The following is an 18,036-nucleotide window of genomic DNA, read 5'->3' on the forward strand; positions in this document are numbered from 1 at the left end:
TAAATTATCTATTATCTCTAAGAACATTTTTTCAAAATTTCCATTCGTTTCGCTAAGCCGATTGAAACTGCAATCACTGGTCTCGGCTGTTAATATCTTATCATTAATGTATTAATAAAATTGAAAACTTTTTCAAGTTATTTTTCGATAAAAAAATTTAAATAATGTAACTAGCTCATTGTCTAATTGAAAGAAAAAATAAATGTTGAATTAGAGAAATAGGCGTAAATAGTTATTAGATTTTATATATTGCTGATTAATTATCATTAATCAAGAATAAACGCTTCTAATCACAAAAATTCGAGATAACCAAAATTAACGCATATGATCGCAGTAATTGTGGCTACAAGAATGGCGGATAGTGTTTTTCCGGTTCATCTTTCGGATATTATTATTATTATTGTCAGTGCTGCCACATTTGAGGAATTGTTATGTCCAGCGAGGTCACTAGATTGCTCGTAACGCCTCTTCTGGACTGAAGTGTGAGTTGTAGTCACGCGGGATCAATTTAAATTTGTTGTTGTTTATTAATTCAGTTTTTGATAATGGGATTTGTTAGATTAAATTAAGAAAAGGGAGAAACTTTAGTTAGGGGGAGTGTTTTAAATGATAAATAAATAATTATCAGAGAGCTTGATTTTTATTCAGTGGTTTCATCTACAGCAAGTGCTCGGTTACGGCTCTCAGGGAGAAGTGTTATTACAAAGGAGTCTCGGTTTTAGGTCCGAGTTTTCCAGTTTCACTTCCTCCCTCTCTGGTTCACACCAATACACTTAACATATACATGTCTTCATCTAACGTTTACAGAACGCATACAATAACATATATTCGAATACACACTAATACTTATAACTTTTATATGTAGGTTTACTGTATACTAACTAGGTACCCACACACAGACATATGTGAGGGCTGTCATGCTATCCTATATTATTCTTATACTTTAGATTCTTATATTTGTTAGTTACAATAGTTATTACTTTTGGTGTTTAACTAATTATTTCTACCCTTATTATTTATTATAATATTATTCTTAGTCAGTATTTTACTATTATTATTATAGTATTATAATTGCATGTATTATTGCTTATTAAATATTAACAAAGTTAGATTATAATATTTCTTTATATATTTTTAGTGTTGCGGCTGTGGTCCGACTTGTGCCTTTTGTATCGCATTTGCCCTGTTCCTCACCTTTCTTTAGGCTCTAAAGACAGTGACATGGGGAAACCACAGGAAAAACCCATGTCGATACAAATATATACATCATATTAATATTAATATGAATCTATCATTATTTGGTTATTAATCCATATAAAAACTATCCTTTAGTTAAACTAAAACATTAATATTATTTAATAATTATAAGATATTCTAAAAGTATTTGTTTATTTATCTAACAAATGGTCCTAGTGTTGGTTGTTTTAAGGCTTTATGCTTTCTATTTCGTATTTATTATATCTCATAATTTGTGACCTCTTGAGAATATTTAGCTAAAATGATTTTAGTTAGAAAAACCCTTAATAAAATGTTTAACACGTGTTTTCCTTTTTATGAGTTTTCACAAAGGTCTAGTTGTTAAGTAACACGTGTGCATTTTATTCAAGTACTTTTATAGTTCTGAGAAATGTTGACAAAGTTAGTTGGTTGATTGTTTATTTAAGGAGATTACTATACTTTAACTTATGTGCTACAACAATTTTGTATATAAACAAAATGCATTATTTGTAATATATAATTTATTATAAATTAAGTTAAATAATTCAAATTATAGTGAATTTGCCGCGTAATGCATCAAATCGACATCTACTATATCATCGGATATAACACCTTCCCCGTAAATTAAAATTCGACATACATGTTATGTCGAATTTTCTTCAACTATAACTGTAATTGAAAGCCAAATGAAACTGCTGGGTAATGAATTAGTAATTTAGTATGAAAAGAATAACGAGAGTTTCTCCAAAATTGTTTTCACACATTTAAATTGCTTATACGTTACATCCACTCGGTGCTTCGATTTTAATGTTAAATTTTTATTTGAATATTTTTTTTTTTTTTTTTTTTTTATTATTATTATTATTATTATTATTTTTTTTTATTATTAGTCAATAGGTATTGTTACAGACAGGACAGAGTGTTTACTTATTTCTAGGTACATGATTGTATATAGACATACACATACAACAATTTTACACATACATCCATGTAAACATATACTTAAAAGATATAATATATTTTAATACATGAAACATTGTACTATTTTATATTTACTAATCATAGATATGCCAGCTTTAATTTGTTAGTGTGAACTACTTTGGTTCGGGAAGGAGTTAATTGGATTGTTACGTTCCCATTGTTGAAAACCTCTGTAATTTTATACGGGCCGGTATAATTGGGGTCTAGTTTATTTGTCTTCGAATCGTTTACTAAAAATGCCCAGTCTCCTTCGGTAAATTCTTTAGGGTTGACTCTACGATCATAATACTCTTTGGATTTTAATTTTGCTCTTTCTAAATTTGCAGCAGCTTTTGATTGTGTTTCTCTTAATTTTATTACTAGATCTCCTAAATAATCGATGTAAGTTTTATCGTTACTCTCGCGAATAAAGCTTGATGGAAATTTGGCAATCCCCAAATATTAATTCATGTGGGGTAAATCCTGTACCTTCATGGATGGAGGTATTATAAGAAAACATTGCATACTTTAACCAGGTATCCCAATCCCGATTTTGGTCAATAAAATGTCGAAGATATTCAACCAATACTAAATGACTTCGTTCTAAAGAACCATTTGTTTGTGGATGAAAAGCAGTGGTCTGGAATTTCCTGATTTTAAATAATTTTGCTAAATGTTTCATAACTAGTCCTGTAAAGTTTTTACCTTGATCCGTGAGAATAGATTCAGGGCAACCGAATATGCAAATGAAGTTTTCAGCAAAGACTTTAGCAATATTTTCAGCGGTAGCTTCTGCTAAAGGAATGGCTAATGAATATTTAGTTAAATTATCTTGAATGGTTAGTACATATTTATTACCAGAGTTGGTTATCGGTAGTGGCCCCACGATATCGAGAGCAATCTTTTCAAATGCAACTTGTGGTGTGTCAGTTATTATCATGGGTTGCCTTGTCTTAACACGTACTAATTTATTTCTTTGACACAAAATACATTGTCTAATAAAATTTTGAACCTCAGTCTTCATGTTTTCCCAATAATATTGTTGCCTTATACGACCGTAGGTTTTATGACACCCTTATGACCCCCTACTGCTGATTCATGTGTTTCTCGTATAATTTCTGGTCTGCGCTCGACCGGAGGAACTTCGATTTGGTTTAAACAAAGTGTTATGTAGTACCCTTCTGGAAATGTTTTAGTTAAATGTGATTTTATGTTACCCCATGGTAATTTATCTAATCCATCCCCCGTTCTTGCTATTCTAACTGTTTTTACATCAAAATAGTCCATTGCTTCTTTTAATTTAGTTATACCCGTAAGAACGTCATTTAACTGGGTCCTATCTTCTATTTTTAATTTAACTATTACCGTAAAAATGTGAAGGTTTCTCTTTTTAGAAATTATTACTTGACCTATTTCTACCTGGTCAGGAAATTCCGCTACGTTAATAAAATTTTTATTTATAAGTTCTTGAGTTATTTGGGTTTTGATTTAAAATCGGCTGACCAAAAATGAGCAATATTATCTTTTTTCATAAATATACCATCTCTAGTTTCGGAGAACACGTCGGGTAATGTTACCCTTTTTAAACGCTTTGGAGGTTGGGTGGCGTTTTCGGGGATTTTATCAATTTCTTCGTCAGAGGAGTAAAGATCATCATCAGAAACGGGTTCGGGAAAAGAATCGTCACTGTCGGAATCATCTGTCTCACTAGCTGCAGCAGGATACAAAGAAACCTGACGCTCACAACTATCTACACTTGTTGTTTCTTTAACTTCAACTCCATTTGACTCTATCTCACTTCTTTTAGATGACTCAAATGTTAGTACTTCAGCATGCACATTCAATATTTCTCTTACATCAGACATATCGAGGGGAGGACGTCCTCACTGGCATCTCTTGCATGGGGAGCTCACAACCCCATGCTAACTTTGAGCTTGGTATAACTATTGCGGGTGCGTTATGCATCCATGCCAGGAGCTCTTTGCGACCTTTCTGAAGGGTATGCTCGTTTTGGATCCAACAACCGGTCTCCCTGAGCCCAGAGTACTGGCTCCGTTCGGGGCACAACTTCGTCTTTGACGTCAGGTCGACAGGTCGTCGGGAAAGCATCACTCTCCTTCTGAATTTTTTCTGGCTTTAACTTTAACTTTGATGCCTTAAACAATCTTTGGGGTAAATCATTCTTCTCAACAGTCTTTAAATCATTTGACTGCTTAAACTTGCTGAGCTCATCTTCAAGAAGTGGTTCATTAAATTTTGTACTTTTAGTCAATAAAATATTAACTAAATTTATATTAGCAGGATTTCTAGAGAGAGCATCAGCATTCGCATTTAATCGGCCTGGCTTATAAATGATATCGTACTGATACTCTCGTAATTTCAATAGCCAGTGTAGAAGTCGTGAGGTAGGGTCCTTAATTCTATGAGCCCAAACTAAAGGTCTATGATCAGTGACTAAATAGAACTTTTTACCATACAAGTAAGGTCGATAGTGTTTTACCGCAAAAACAATTGCAAATAACTCTTTTTCGATAACGGAATAGTTTAACTCTGCTCCTTTTAGGAGTTTTGAGGCATAGGCAACGGGAAGATCTTTTCCGATCTCACCTTGACTTAGAACAGCACCGAGAGCATAGAAAGATGCGTCGGTAGTTACAATAAAAGGTTTTGTGAAATCGGGAAACTTTAGAATGGGTTCTTGACATAACAAATCTCGGAGATTTTCAAAGGCCTTTTGTCTTTCGTCAGACCAACGAAAAGGTTGCCCTTTCTTCAATAGTTGAGTAAAGGGGCGAGATATTGATGCAAAATTAGGTATGAACCGGCGATAATAGCCTGTTAAGCCCAAAAACTCTCTTATTTTCTTTGCATTAGTAGGGACAGGGAAGTTTTTGACTGAACTTATTTTGCCAGGATCGGGACTCAACCCATCCTGACTAATTATGTGACCTAGGTAAGTGACGCTTGTTTGAAGAAACCGACATTTATCCGTTTGTAACAATAGCCTAGCCGTCTGTAGCCTTCCCAACAACTTAATTACTTTTCTTTCATGCTCTTCTAATGAACTAGCGTAAACAACGATATCATCAAGGTAAACAAATAGTTCAATACCTTGTAACCCTGACAATATATTGTCCATTAATCGTTGGAATGTACTAGGGGAGTTCTTCAGCCCAAAAGGCATTCTTTTGAAATGATAATGACCGTTGGGGGTAGAGAAAGCAGTTTTAATTTTGTCTGCTTCATCCATGAGGATCTGATGAAATCCGGAGGCTAAGTCAAATACTGAGAAATATTTAGCACCACCAAGTTGATCTAAAATCTCTACAATATTTGGCAGGGGATACGCATCTCCGACGGTTTTCATTAAGGTGACGAAAATCAATGACAACTCGCCATCTTTTTCGCCAGATGAACTTGGTTTTGCTGACTATCCATACTGGTGAATTATACGGAGAGTTACTTGTTTCTATTATCCCTCCTTCTAACATTTCTTTTACCTGCCTTTGAATTTCCTCTTTATGCACTTGTGGATACCTGTACTGTCTTGTATTAATTGGTATATCGTCAGTTGTTATAATTTTATGTTTCACGTCATTAGTTCCTATTAATTTATCCCCAGGCAAATAAAATTGATATGGAAATTTGACAACTATTCTTACTATGCTGTTTCTTTCTTCTGTATTTAGTTCGTCAAGATGTAGTGTTTGTATTAGTTTTTGGACTCTTTCCCGTGTCAAGTCATCTCGAGTTTTATCACTTATATTTTCTTCCCTTTTTCTATTCTTGTTTAGACCTTCAGTTTCAATTTCCTCCAGCGTCACAGATGGTAGTTCTATCTTCCTTTCCTCTTCATTACAATTTACTACAAAAATCCAGGCGATCCCGTTTCTATTTCTAACTAAGGCACTTCCAGCATATATATTTTGCTCCAAATTAAGTTTTTGTATTACTCCTTCTTGTACCTCTCGGTTTGTTATTCTAACTGCAACCTGCATCCTACATCTTGCTGGGATTTTGACATAATGCTTTTCCAACGGTATACTGATATGTTTACGATTTATTTTCAAAGCATTGTCCTCGAAACAGATGGTGGCCTTGAAAGTTTGAAGAAAATCTAAGCCCAAAATTCCGTCTTGTTTTAGGGGTATATCCGGTCCAATAACTTGAAATTTACAACAAATAGAATTAAAATTAATAGAAACTTGCCCGAGGGTGATGGCTGATCCAGACGTTATTCCTGAAAGTTTATATTTAACACTTTTGTCGATTTTTAAGCTCGGTGATAAACAAGATATTTTTATCAAATTAACGTCTGCGCCTGAGTCTATTAGTAGTCAGTACTTTTGCATTTTTAATAGTTCATCACTGGTAATAGTGATGCAGGGTGGCGTAACATGGTTTGATTCGGCAAGTTGTATAGACGCTTCAATTTGGGATGTTGACCGTTCCGTTTCGACTTTATTACTTTGATTTGTACCGTTATTTTGATCGCTGCCATCAGTAATAGCGGCTTGGTTTGGAGTTAGAATTATTTGTTACACCCATAGTATGTTTTCGTCTACAAACAGAAGCTACGTGATTCCTTCTACCGCAAGCTGTACAAAACAAATTTGAAGCTCTACATTCCGACTTAATGTGTCCTTGACCTCCACATCGGTAGCAAATCTTAGATTTCCGGTTAAATTTATGAAAATTTTCGTCATTGTATGTCTGAGCCACGTGTACGGCAGCAACTGCAGGATGATTTTTAAAACTTGAGCCTTGACCTGGCTTGTGATGATTATTATTTCTCTTTCCTCCTTGGTAACCGCCCGTGAAATTAATGTAACCTGATGTATCATTAGTTCCCATATTATGAGCCCGAGTATTGAAAAGTGAATCCCTCTGTTCCAGTTCCTTTTCTAATTCTAAAGCTAAATCGATCGCTTGTAATAAAGTTAAAGGTTTTTGACTCGCTACCCAAAGCCCTAACTGTCCTCTTAAACCGCGTACAAAACTGTCCCGCGCTCCTTCTCGTGTGCTCGCTAATAACCCGGTTCTTATTTCTCCCGAATGTTTGTCAATAATTACTTCAGAAGTACCTTGGACGATTTCTTTGATTCTAGTTGCAAAATCTACAATAGATTCGCCTTCATTTTGATGGATATTAGAAAGAAGTGATTGCCACTGAGACAATGTGCGCCTTGGCGCTAAAAGCAATTTTGAGGTTGTTCAGAACTTCTTCAAAAGTTAATTCTGATTCACTCGAAACATATCTACTAGCTTTGCCTTGAATGCGGGACTTTATTAATTGAGTCAAATACAATTTACCAGATGGATGTATCAAATTTACCGTTTGTTTGCAAAGTTCAATGAAACTATTTACCGGCATATTTTCTCCATTGAAAATAGGAATTAAACTCACTGCATCTTTGATATTCATATAAGCGAGGGTGAAAAGATCGTTTGATCTTTGAAGATTATTTGTAGCATAACTGTGTTCATTATTTTTACTAGGTAAAACAGGTGTATTGAGCAGTGTAAGATTATTGAAAGTATTAGTAATTGGGATAGAATTATCAAAAGTTGCCGAGGAAAGGCCAGACGTACTTTCAGTATTATTGTTACTAATAGGAATACTTTCGACTACTTCTTCTGGTACTGTGAGAGGGGTTTCTTCTATAGCAATGATTTTTGTGGAAGGGGTTGAAGTTGACATTTTGGTGCCGTTCATTGAGATGTAAAACCTAAATATTTCTTACTAAATTATTTAAGTTAACTAGAAATTTTATAAATTGAAATAAAATATGGATCCAATTATCCTCGGATAAAATGATAATAATTCAAATTTGTCGTTAAATGATATTGAGATTGACAGGTGTTTTGACAGCTTTTAGTATAATTTATCTTTTATAAAATTTTAATAAAATTTAAGAGCAATTTTACTTATGCAGTAACAAAACTATGATCGCAAATTTTTAAAATAATTTTCAGTATCAACAGTTAGTCAATTTTATCAAATAGTCCCGAAATTTATCAAGCTTCTGTCGATCTCGATGTCATAATAATTGCTACTTTACCAAAATCTTTAACTGACGTTATATAAGATTATTATTTTAAAAATCAATAGATTTCATCGCTAGCATATCATATGACTTACAATTATAACTTACAGTTTGCAGATGTGATACAGGCAGAATACTTATAACTATTAAAATTCACTGTCACTCACAAATTGCCCTTTTTAAACACTAATTTTTGCACTACCGCTAAATTCACTACACAGATGGCTGTATCTCAGGTAGCAGTTCCTTAGTAGATGACCCTCGATGGTTGGATTGGCTCGTTCAATTTCCACTTGGTTTCCTGGATCGTTGACCTCGTAGATTATTTCAGTGGTCCTTGATTCTCGATTTCCTCGATGATTTCGATGACCCCTGATTTTTGGTTTCGTAGATGTGTCCAATGGAAATCGAATTTGTCACCGAAATTTTGCGTTTTTAAATTTGAATGGGGTGAATTAATTAATTCACCTGAATCCCGACTACTGTGACTATCCCACCGCTGTCACCAGTTGTTATGTCCAGCGAGGTCACTAGATTGCTCGTAACGCCTCTTCTGGACTGAAGTGTGAGTTGTAGTCACGCGGGATCAATTTAAATTTGTTGTTGTTTATTAATTCAGTTTTTGATAATGGGATTTGTTAGATTAAATTAAGAAAAGGGAAACTTTAGTTAGGGGACTGTTTTAAATGATAAATAAATAATTATCAGAGAGCTTGATTTTATTCAGTGGTTTCATCTACAGCAAGTGCTCGGTTACGGCTCTCAGGGAGAAGTGTTATTACAAGGAGTCTCGGTTTTAGGTCCGAGTTTTCCAGTTTCACTTCCTCCCTCTCTGGTTCACACCAATACACTTAACATATACATGTCTTCATCTAACGTTTACAGAACGCATACAATAACATATATTCGAATACACACTAATACTTATAACTTTTATATGTAGGTTTACTGTATACTAACTAGGTACCCACACACAGACATATGTGAGGGCTGTCATGCTATCCTATATTATTCTTATACTTTAGATTCTTATATTTGTTAGTTACAATAGTTATTACTTTTGGTGTTTAACTAATTATTTCTACCCTTATTATTTATTATAATATTATTCTTAGTCAGTATTTTACTATTATTATTATAGTATTATAATTGCATGTATTATTGCTTATTAAATATTAACAAAGTTAGATTATAATATTTCTTTATATATTTTTAGTGTTGCGGCTGTGGTCCGACTTGTGCCTTTTGTATCGCATTTGCCCTGTTCCTCACCTTTCTTTAGGCTCTAAAGACAGTGACATGGGGAAACCACAGGAAAAACCCATGTCGATACAAATATATACATCATATTAATATTAATATGAATCTATCATTATTTGGTTATTAATCCATATAAAAACTATCCTTTAGTTAAACTAAAACATTAATATTATTTAATAATTATAAGATATTCTAAAAGTATTTGTTTATTTATCTAACAAATGGTCCTAGTGTTGGTTGTTTTAAGGCTTTATGCTTTCTATTTCGTATTTATTATATCTCATAATTTGTGACCTCTTGAGAATATTTAGCTAAAATGATTTTAGTTAGAAAAACCCTTAATAAAATGTTTAACACGTGTTTTCCTTTTTATGAGTTTTCACAAAGGTCTAGTTGTTAAGTAACACGTGTGCATTTTATTCAAGTACTTTTATAGTTCTGGGAAATGTTGACAAAGTTAGTTGGTTGATTGTTTATTTAAGGAGATTACTATACTTTAACTTATGTGCTACAACAATTTTGTATATAAACAAAATGCATTATTTGTAATATATAATTTATTATAAATTAAGTTAAATAATTCAAATTATAGTGAATTTGCCGCGTAATGCATCAAATCGACATCTACTATATCATCGGATATAACAGAATCAATAATGGTGAAATTTCATTTTCTACAGTTGCAACTCTCTTTTCCTCCGGAGACAAAATTGGGCATGGTGGGGGCCCAGAGTGAGCAGCCCCTGGTCAAAACGTGTTACGCAGTTACGAACACCGGCGTCCATTTTTGGCGCGCAAATTCCTTGTGAATTTTAGGACGCAGTAAATTGTGAAATTAACAACTGGACCATTATTACAATTTTTACAATTGAATTATCATTTATTATTGAAAATTATTTATATTTATATTGTAATAATTTTGGGAACTATTTTATTACTGGAAAATTAATTATTAAGAAATTGCGACGCAATTCGAAATTGAATTACCCGTGGATAATTTTTCGTGAATTTATTTTATATTGAGACAAATTGTTTTATTAATTATTCCACGTGGTCATTTATATATTGAACTATGGAAGACTAAAATTATTATTGGAATTATTTATAAAAACTATTTATCAGCGTGGATTACGTTTGAGAAAATTTAGTTAGAATTTTACAAAGAATTATTCTTAAGAATTTATTCAAAATTTAAGAAATAAAATTACGAATTGAAATTGGAGTAAAATTTTGCGTCAATATTGTTCCTAAAATTTTATTTAATGTTGAGTATTAAACTCGTGGTTAATTTGGAATAAATTCAAGCGTCGGTTTTTAGTGTAGATTTTTTTGAGAATTAAATTATTAGTTGTGAAAATGGGTTACGATTTAATTGCGAGCTAATGACTGAAAATTTTAATAAAAATTAATGTTGTAATTTTTGGAGTTTAATTTTATGAGTCAGAAGTAAAAAGTAAAGTAGAGCCAGTGTGTGTGTGCGAGCGGGTTATGTGTGTGAAGATCGTGCGGGTGGTGTGAGGCATTTCTGGAGCGTGTGTGCCAAGTGGACAACGCGACGTAGTTAGAAGCCGTTGTATAGACGCCAAGTGGAGTACAACGGTAGTAAGTTAGAAGCCGTTGTATAGACGCCAAGTGGAGTACAACGGTAGTAAGTTAGAAGCCGTGGTATAGACGCCAAGTGGGGTACCACGGTAGTAAGTTAGAAGCCGTTGTATAGACGCCAAGTGGAGTACAACGGTAGTAAGTTAGAAGCCGTTGTATAGACGCCAAGTGGAGTACAACGGTAGTAAGTTAGAAGCCGTGGTATAGACGCCAAGTGGGGTACCACGGTAGTAAGTTAGAAACTGCGGTATAGACGCTCCATAAGAGGGTACCGTCAGGATTAAGAATTTTGATAGAAGCCGTTGTATAGACGCCAAATGGGGCACAGCGGCAGTAAGTTAGAAACTGCGGTATAGACGCTCCATAAGAGGGTACCGTCAGGATTAAGAATTTTGATAGAAGCCGTTGTATAGACGCCAAGTGGGGTACCACGGTAGTAAGTTAGAAACTGCGGTATAGACGCTCCATAAGAGGGTACCGTCAGGATTAAGAATTTTGATAGAAGCCGTTGTATAGACGCCAAATGGGGCACAGCGGCAGTAAGTTAGAAACTGCGGTATAGACGCTCCATAAGAGGGTACCGTCAGGATTAGGAATTTTTTTTAACGATCTCTACTTGTTGATGAATTGCCGAGTAGAGTAATTAATACACTTTAGAAGCCGTTGTATAGACGCCAAGTGGGGTACAGCGGTAGTAAGTTAGAAACCGCAGTATAGACGCTCCGTATGAGGGTACTGTGGGATTAGGAATTTTTTTGGACGACCCCTACTTGTTGATGAATTGCCGAGTAGGGCAATCGAGTCTTGGTGCGACGTTTTCTACTTGTTGATGAATTGCCGAGTAGAGGACTAGCACTGAGTTGAGGCGACGGTTTTAGCCCGAAATCCTCCGGTAGTTATAAGCGGTAGTGTTAAGTTAGTTGTAAGTGAGTGGTGTATGTGCAAGGGCACGAGTTGTTATCATATTTTGTTGTTAAATAAATACCGGTCATTTTTGTTAAATAAAAATTTATTTCTTTCAGATCACCTTCCTCCACTCTCTCTCCCTGTAGATTATAAGCTCAGCTCTGGTTTCCGGTTCCAGGAACCGAGATACAAAATCCTGGTGGCGCCCTTGTTAATTTAGAATCATTTTTGCTAGGCATTGTTTTATTTTATTAGATTAATAAAGGGGCCAATGAGCGGTAAGTGAAAACAACCCGTTACACACTATTATTTGAGAAAATCTGATTTTGTATTGAAATTTAGCAAAGTAAATGTATTGAAAATATAAAAATAGATTATGAAATAAATGTTTACAATATATTTACCTTAAGCTTATCTAATACGTTATATACTTCGTAATATCATTAACATCTATGTGAACGGGAAATTCAAGACGCACTGAGATTACTAAAGCTAAGCAGCATTGAGCCCAGTTAGAGTAGTTGGATGGGTGACCTATTCGTGTGATAGCATTGAAATTATCTGTCATAATTGTTAACGTCCCGCTAAGAAAATTGAAAATTTTCAAAAATCGGGAAGTTATTGGTTTTACCCCGTTTTTCGAAAATCAAGTTTTCATCGGATCTCGACGTTTCGAGGTCCTAGGAGCTTTCCTGACTATTTTCACGATGATGTCCGTACGTCTGTGTGTGTGTGTGTTTGTGTAAACCTCTCGTAACTTTTGAACGGCTTGACCGATTTCGTCGCGGTTGGTGTCAATCGAAAGGGTTTTGCCAAACTTAGATTTCCTGTAAGTTGGAACCGATTCGGACCAGTAGATTTCGAGAAATTGCAAAAAAAGTGGTAAAAAAAGTTGTTTTTTTTTTTCATTTTTTTTAAATATCTCCGAATTGGCTGAACTGATCAACTTCAAAAACTAATCAGCTTTTAACTTTGAAAACCCGCATCGATCGCCACATAGAGCGTCAGAATCGGTCGATGCGTTCGTGAGATATCGTTGTCGAAAAAAATCGAAAAAAATGTTTTTTTGTAATAACTCCGAAATTTTTTATCAGATCAATTTTTTTGCTCAAAATTATTTATAGAGCTCAAAAAACCACATCGATCACCGCCTACCGCGTGAAAATCGGTTGATTTATTAAAAAGTTACAGCAGTTTGAAAATTATAAAAATCGTGTTTCATCGAATTTTGATAAGACTTTTGAGCTCGAAGAGCTCAAAAGCATAGCAGAGCTATCTCTTTGAGCTCGGAGAGCTCAAAATATCACATAAATTGTATTTTTGAGCTCGAAGAGCTCGATTTTAAGCGCCTAGGTATGGAATTAGCGGGAAGTTGCAGGGATAGCCTTCAGGGTCAACCGTTTTTCTAATTTTTTTGTATTTTAATTGGTTATCTATCATTAGTTATGTCCATATCAACTTTTATATTCATTAGTATAATCACATACCGTGTTATATAAAAATAATTAGACCAAATTAATTATTAGATCTGACCATGTATAACCGATTAGACACGATAACATATGATCACGTATGAACAGATCTGATTATATATGATTAGACCTGGCCAATTTTTGGATCTGATCATATATAGATGATTATGCATGATCATTTACGATTAGACAAAAATTTTTTTCATCTCGTTCTGATCAGTAATTAATATATTGTGCGAAATAATAATTACTCTTTCCATATTATATATTGATTTTACGATAGCTTTATTGGTATTGTTATTAATAACAATCATCTTATAATAATTATTGCAAAGTTTAAGATTTTGAATCTTTAAAAATTAATGTAAATAATTAATATTAATTACTGAAAATATATTAAGTAAATCTTGATTGAACTATTTTACCAATGCGTTGGATAATACAGAAAAATTATTTTCTTCCGATTTAATAATGCCTCCAATTACCAATCTAACATGGATAACTAATTGTAAGCATACAAAATAATTTAATAAATTTATTTGTTTGGATTTTTAAGCACGATAATTACAATGTTATAATTAACAAGTAATGTTACAGAGTGTTGAAAAATCCATAAGGTACGGTTACGTGGGATGATTTTCATAATTGATAATACCGTTAATAATTAATCGGATCAACTCGGTATATCAGTTTCAAAACTAGCGACAACTATTAATGGATGAAATTTATAATATATAAAAAATACACATGCATTAAATAGAATTTGAAATCATAAATTATGTAAAAAAAAAAAAAAAAGATTAATTATATAAGCACGCTGCAGTTGAATTTACTTCTACTTTAAATATTTAGTAAGAAATATTGATTCAAACAATAACATATTTCTCCTTGTTCCATTTTTTATTTTGCTAAACTTGATTTCCAACAACCATTCTAGACTTTTTTTTTTGGTTTGCCATTTTTCAATTATGAAACAAATAGTAGCCGCAATGTAACCAATTCTCAAAAAGTAGAAAATAAACAATATAGACTCTATATCAATAGGCTTGAACTCAGGATAGATCTTAATGTGGATCAACAAAGATTCAAGATCGGAGATTAAGTCGTTGTTCAACTTCAATAAATTTCCAGTGTCTTCTAACAATATTAGAAAGCTGTTAAATTTTTTTGTGAGCGGCCAATCATGGCGAAGTGCATAAATAAAATAATTATCTCTGATGAACTTATTGGACAAGTAATAATTTCTAAGAACATCGCTCGATAAGTTCATTCGCTTGAAAACAACAAGTAAACCCATGTAAATGCTGATCAATGCATTAGATTCACTTTTCAAAACCGCGTCAATACCCTCAAAAACAGTTGTAAATTTAGATTTTGGCTTCAAAATTTCGTTTTTTGTCACAAAGTATTTACTGGATGGAGTTACATAAACTTTTTCGTACCTACTGCTTTGCAAATCTTCTAATTTCTCCGCATTGTATCTCAATTCAGGATTTGTTAGAAATTTTGACAAATGACCACTGAAAGTCGCCTGAATTATCAAAAAATAGATGAATATTACTCCAAAGAAAATTCGAAGTGCCAGAGTATCAATTTTCGTGTAAATCGATGTCGATGTCCACAGACGGAGAATCTCGAAAATCGCGAACCAATGGCTTTGCGATTTATTGACGTATCAAATAACTAAGTAAATGATTGTTGAAATAATAATTGTCGCTGTGATCATCAAAAGTCCGTAAAAATTGTATACTTATTCTAAAGGAGTAAAAAACCCACGGTTTTTTGAAAATATTGAAAAACCAGTATAGATAATTTGATGGCTAGGAAGGAAATCAAACATAAATTGTTGATTAAACAAGCACACGGCGACATCAGATGTTTTGTTCAGCAAAAGGTTGCACACGCCGCTAGGTTTGGACGTATGGTTAAATGGCTCCAAGTCGTAATTGTAATTGAGAGACACTTTGAGTCCTATTTTGAGCATTTCAAAGATGTCTCCTTCGAAATGCGAGTAAATCAAATGGTGGTTCTTCTCAGTTAATTTCGATAGAGGAATAACTTGTGATGGAGGCATGCAGAGGGCAAAATTTAGTACTGCTCTATCAAGATATTTTGTTCGGTCGAAATGCAAACCTTTACAGATGTTTTCTGTTAATAATTTCAATTAATAGAATGTTGATTTAATATTTATACTTTTAGATCTAAACCTACTTACTTTTATTGTAAACCCGGTTGTAAATTGTCATGTAATTAAATTTTTCTGTAATTTCTCTGACAGTTTTCCATTGATCAGGTGCATATTTTGAATACGGATTAAAAGTAAAAACAAATGGCGTCTGCTCAGAATCGAAGCATACAAAATAACAATTCCGAATATTCATTTTCCAAACAGTTTTTAAAACTTGTTCTGCATCATTGCAGTTATTTTTTGATCCACTTAGAACAAAAAAAGGTATCATAACATTCCACCACGGTGATTTTTTTAATGAGTCCAAAACTTCTCTTAGGTCGTTGATAGGACCATCAAGAGTCACAATAAATGATTTTTGATATCTCGTAATAAATCGATTAACTGTTGTTGAGTTACAAAAAAATTCAATAGTAATTGATTCTGATCGCCCTTGCGGTTTTGATAATGCCGTAAAAATACCGTAATTTTTAATTTAGTTTTATTTTTAGTTCACTTCTATGTTAGAAATGAATAAAATGAAAAATTTCAAATTTTGCTTTTTATTCTCCATCGCTACTTTGCAAAAACAAATACTGTTTTTGAATAAAAAATATGTAAGGTAAAAGCCCCAATATATGATCATGTACCAGTATATGATCACTCCATGTATTTGTATACCTATATTTGTGAATATAGATATACAAATACATGGAGTGATCATATACTGGTACGTGATCATCTATTGGGGCTTTTACCTTAGAATATTATTTTTTAATTAGGTATTTAGCGATAATTAATATAAAATAATACATATGTTAAGTAAATATATTCTAATTTTAATTTCAATTTTTAATTTCTCTCTTAGAAAATTGCAAATTTTCTAAAATCGAAAAGTTATATTGTTTCACATATATAACTATATTATTTAATTTTAAATATGCTTATCGTAAGATGGACGGTGTGGCTTAATGTATATAGAATAAGCAAAAAAACACTATGGTATAGACCGCGTAGCACAAATGGTAGAGTAGCCGACATGTCCTCAGGAGGTTCTGGGTTCGAATCCTAGTCCGAGCGTTGTTTAATTTGACACCATTTTTTAAATATGGTTTTAATACAGTCATTTTACCGCCTTATTACCGTAAAAATGCCGCATTTTCAGCGTAAATGTATCGCATTTTTACGGTAAATGTTCCGTAATTTTTCGATAAAAAAACTGACCAAAACAACCGAAAAAATGCTGAAAAAATACCGCATTAATACTGTATAATTGCGACATTTTTTCGGCATTTACAAAACCGCTAGGGGAGTCAGAAAATGACTTAATCAAATTTTCATCAGCATCACAATTGATTATAGTTTTCCTTATACTTCCATTACACTTTAAAAGATGTTTCTTAAAGATAAATATTCATTAAAAAATGATACCTTAAAACCCGTTTGATATCTTACCAAAATGCTCGATAACTCCAGAAATCTGTTTCCTTCAAAATTTACATTCATATTCGGTATCAGGATAACACCGTTGAAAAACATAAAATACAAAAATGACAAAATCCATTTACGTGCAATCATTTTTCAAAAATTACTCTACTGTTGTTATTGACAGTGGTGCTTTACCATAAACAACTCGGCGAATATAATTGTTGATTATCTAGAGCTTTTAGATTCGATCAGTGTTTTATACTAAATAATCATGTCAAATAAGCGGCATACTTCCGTATTTACTGTTTATACTGATCCTGACGAGATTGTCATTGGAATAATTAAAAGTATCATTAGCACAGTGCAAATAAACAGATCATTCATGATAAATATTTTCACATAAAGAGAAAAAATGTCACGATAATCGTTGATCTCTATTATAAGCATCTTTAAAATGACTTAATTACTTGATTAATGGAGTGACTGTTTTATTGATAAAACACACTTCAAAATTTCACTCTCACCAGAGTTTAAGTTTACGCTACGCCGTGTGAATTTAATTTAAGATCCTCAAACCCACACGATATTGATCAAAACTCCTACAGATGCAATTTTATTAAAAATCAGTAATCAGTAAATAAGATTTACAAAAATCAGTAAATAAGATTTAAAATAGTTATTTTTTCACTTCAAGACAAACTCATATAAAATTAATATATTTGCACCAGAAACTTGCAGTAGATAGTTGCGCATGATTTGAAAAGGGATAGAGTAAGAGATACATTCAAATTCTGGTGTAAGGCTTACAAAAGATTTGCAATTTAAATCTGCCACAACTATCTGCAGAAAGAACCTGAGGTGAAAAACGACGCTAGCAACTATCGAATTTGAAAGCAGACTTTCGCAACCCTTTTGAAAAATCGCTATATGAGATCAAATTTTATAGTGGTAATCTACTAATATTTTCTTCCATATT

General features: G+C 33.1%; 2 protein-coding genes across 2 annotated transcripts; both read right to left on the reverse strand.

Moving 5' to 3' along the window:
* Window positions 1-6,678: 6,678 nt before the first annotated feature.
* On the reverse strand, window positions 6,679-7,879 carry LOC123272882. The gene is made up of 2 exons (XM_044739896.1): window positions 7,426-7,879; window positions 6,679-7,370 (listed from the first exon to the last, which is right to left on the reverse strand). Exons 1-2 carry the CDS (start codon window positions 7,877-7,879, stop codon window positions 6,679-6,681), a joined length of 1,146 nt encoding a protein of 381 aa, XP_044595831.1.
* A 6,097-nt stretch (window positions 7,880-13,976) lies between these two features.
* LOC123273318 lies at window positions 13,977-16,034 on the reverse strand. Its single transcript, XM_044740727.1, has 2 exons — window positions 15,681-16,034; window positions 13,977-15,613 (listed from the first exon to the last, which is right to left on the reverse strand). Exons 1-2 carry the CDS (start codon window positions 15,922-15,924, stop codon window positions 15,216-15,218), a joined length of 642 nt encoding a protein of 213 aa, XP_044596662.1. The 5' UTR covers window positions 15,925-16,034; the 3' UTR covers window positions 13,977-15,215.
* Window positions 16,035-18,036: the final 2,002 nt, after the last annotated feature.

This window comes from Cotesia glomerata, linkage group LG10 (assembly GCF_020080835.1).
Source record: "Cotesia glomerata isolate CgM1 linkage group LG10, MPM_Cglom_v2.3, whole genome shotgun sequence".
NCBI classification, from domain to species: domain Eukaryota; kingdom Metazoa; phylum Arthropoda; class Insecta; order Hymenoptera; family Braconidae; genus Cotesia; species Cotesia glomerata.

Excerpts from the sequence above, each read along its gene's own strand:
- LOC123272882 (XM_044739896.1), bottom strand. The coding sequence starts at position 7,879 with ATGTCAACTTCAACCCCTTCCACAAAAATCATTGCTATAGAAGAAACC. Across the intron at positions 7,371-7,425 it reads AGCTAGTAGATATGTTTCGA|CGCCAAGGCGCACATTGTCT; the intron begins GTGAATCAGAAT and ends AATTGCTTTTAG.
- LOC123273318 (XM_044740727.1), bottom strand. The coding sequence starts at position 15,924 with ATGATACCTTTTTTTGTTCTAAGTGGATCAAAAAATAACTGCAATGAT. Across the intron at positions 15,614-15,680 it reads CAACCGGGTTTACAATAAAA|AAAACATCTGTAAAGGTTTG; the intron begins GTAAGTAGGTTT and ends AATTATTAACAG.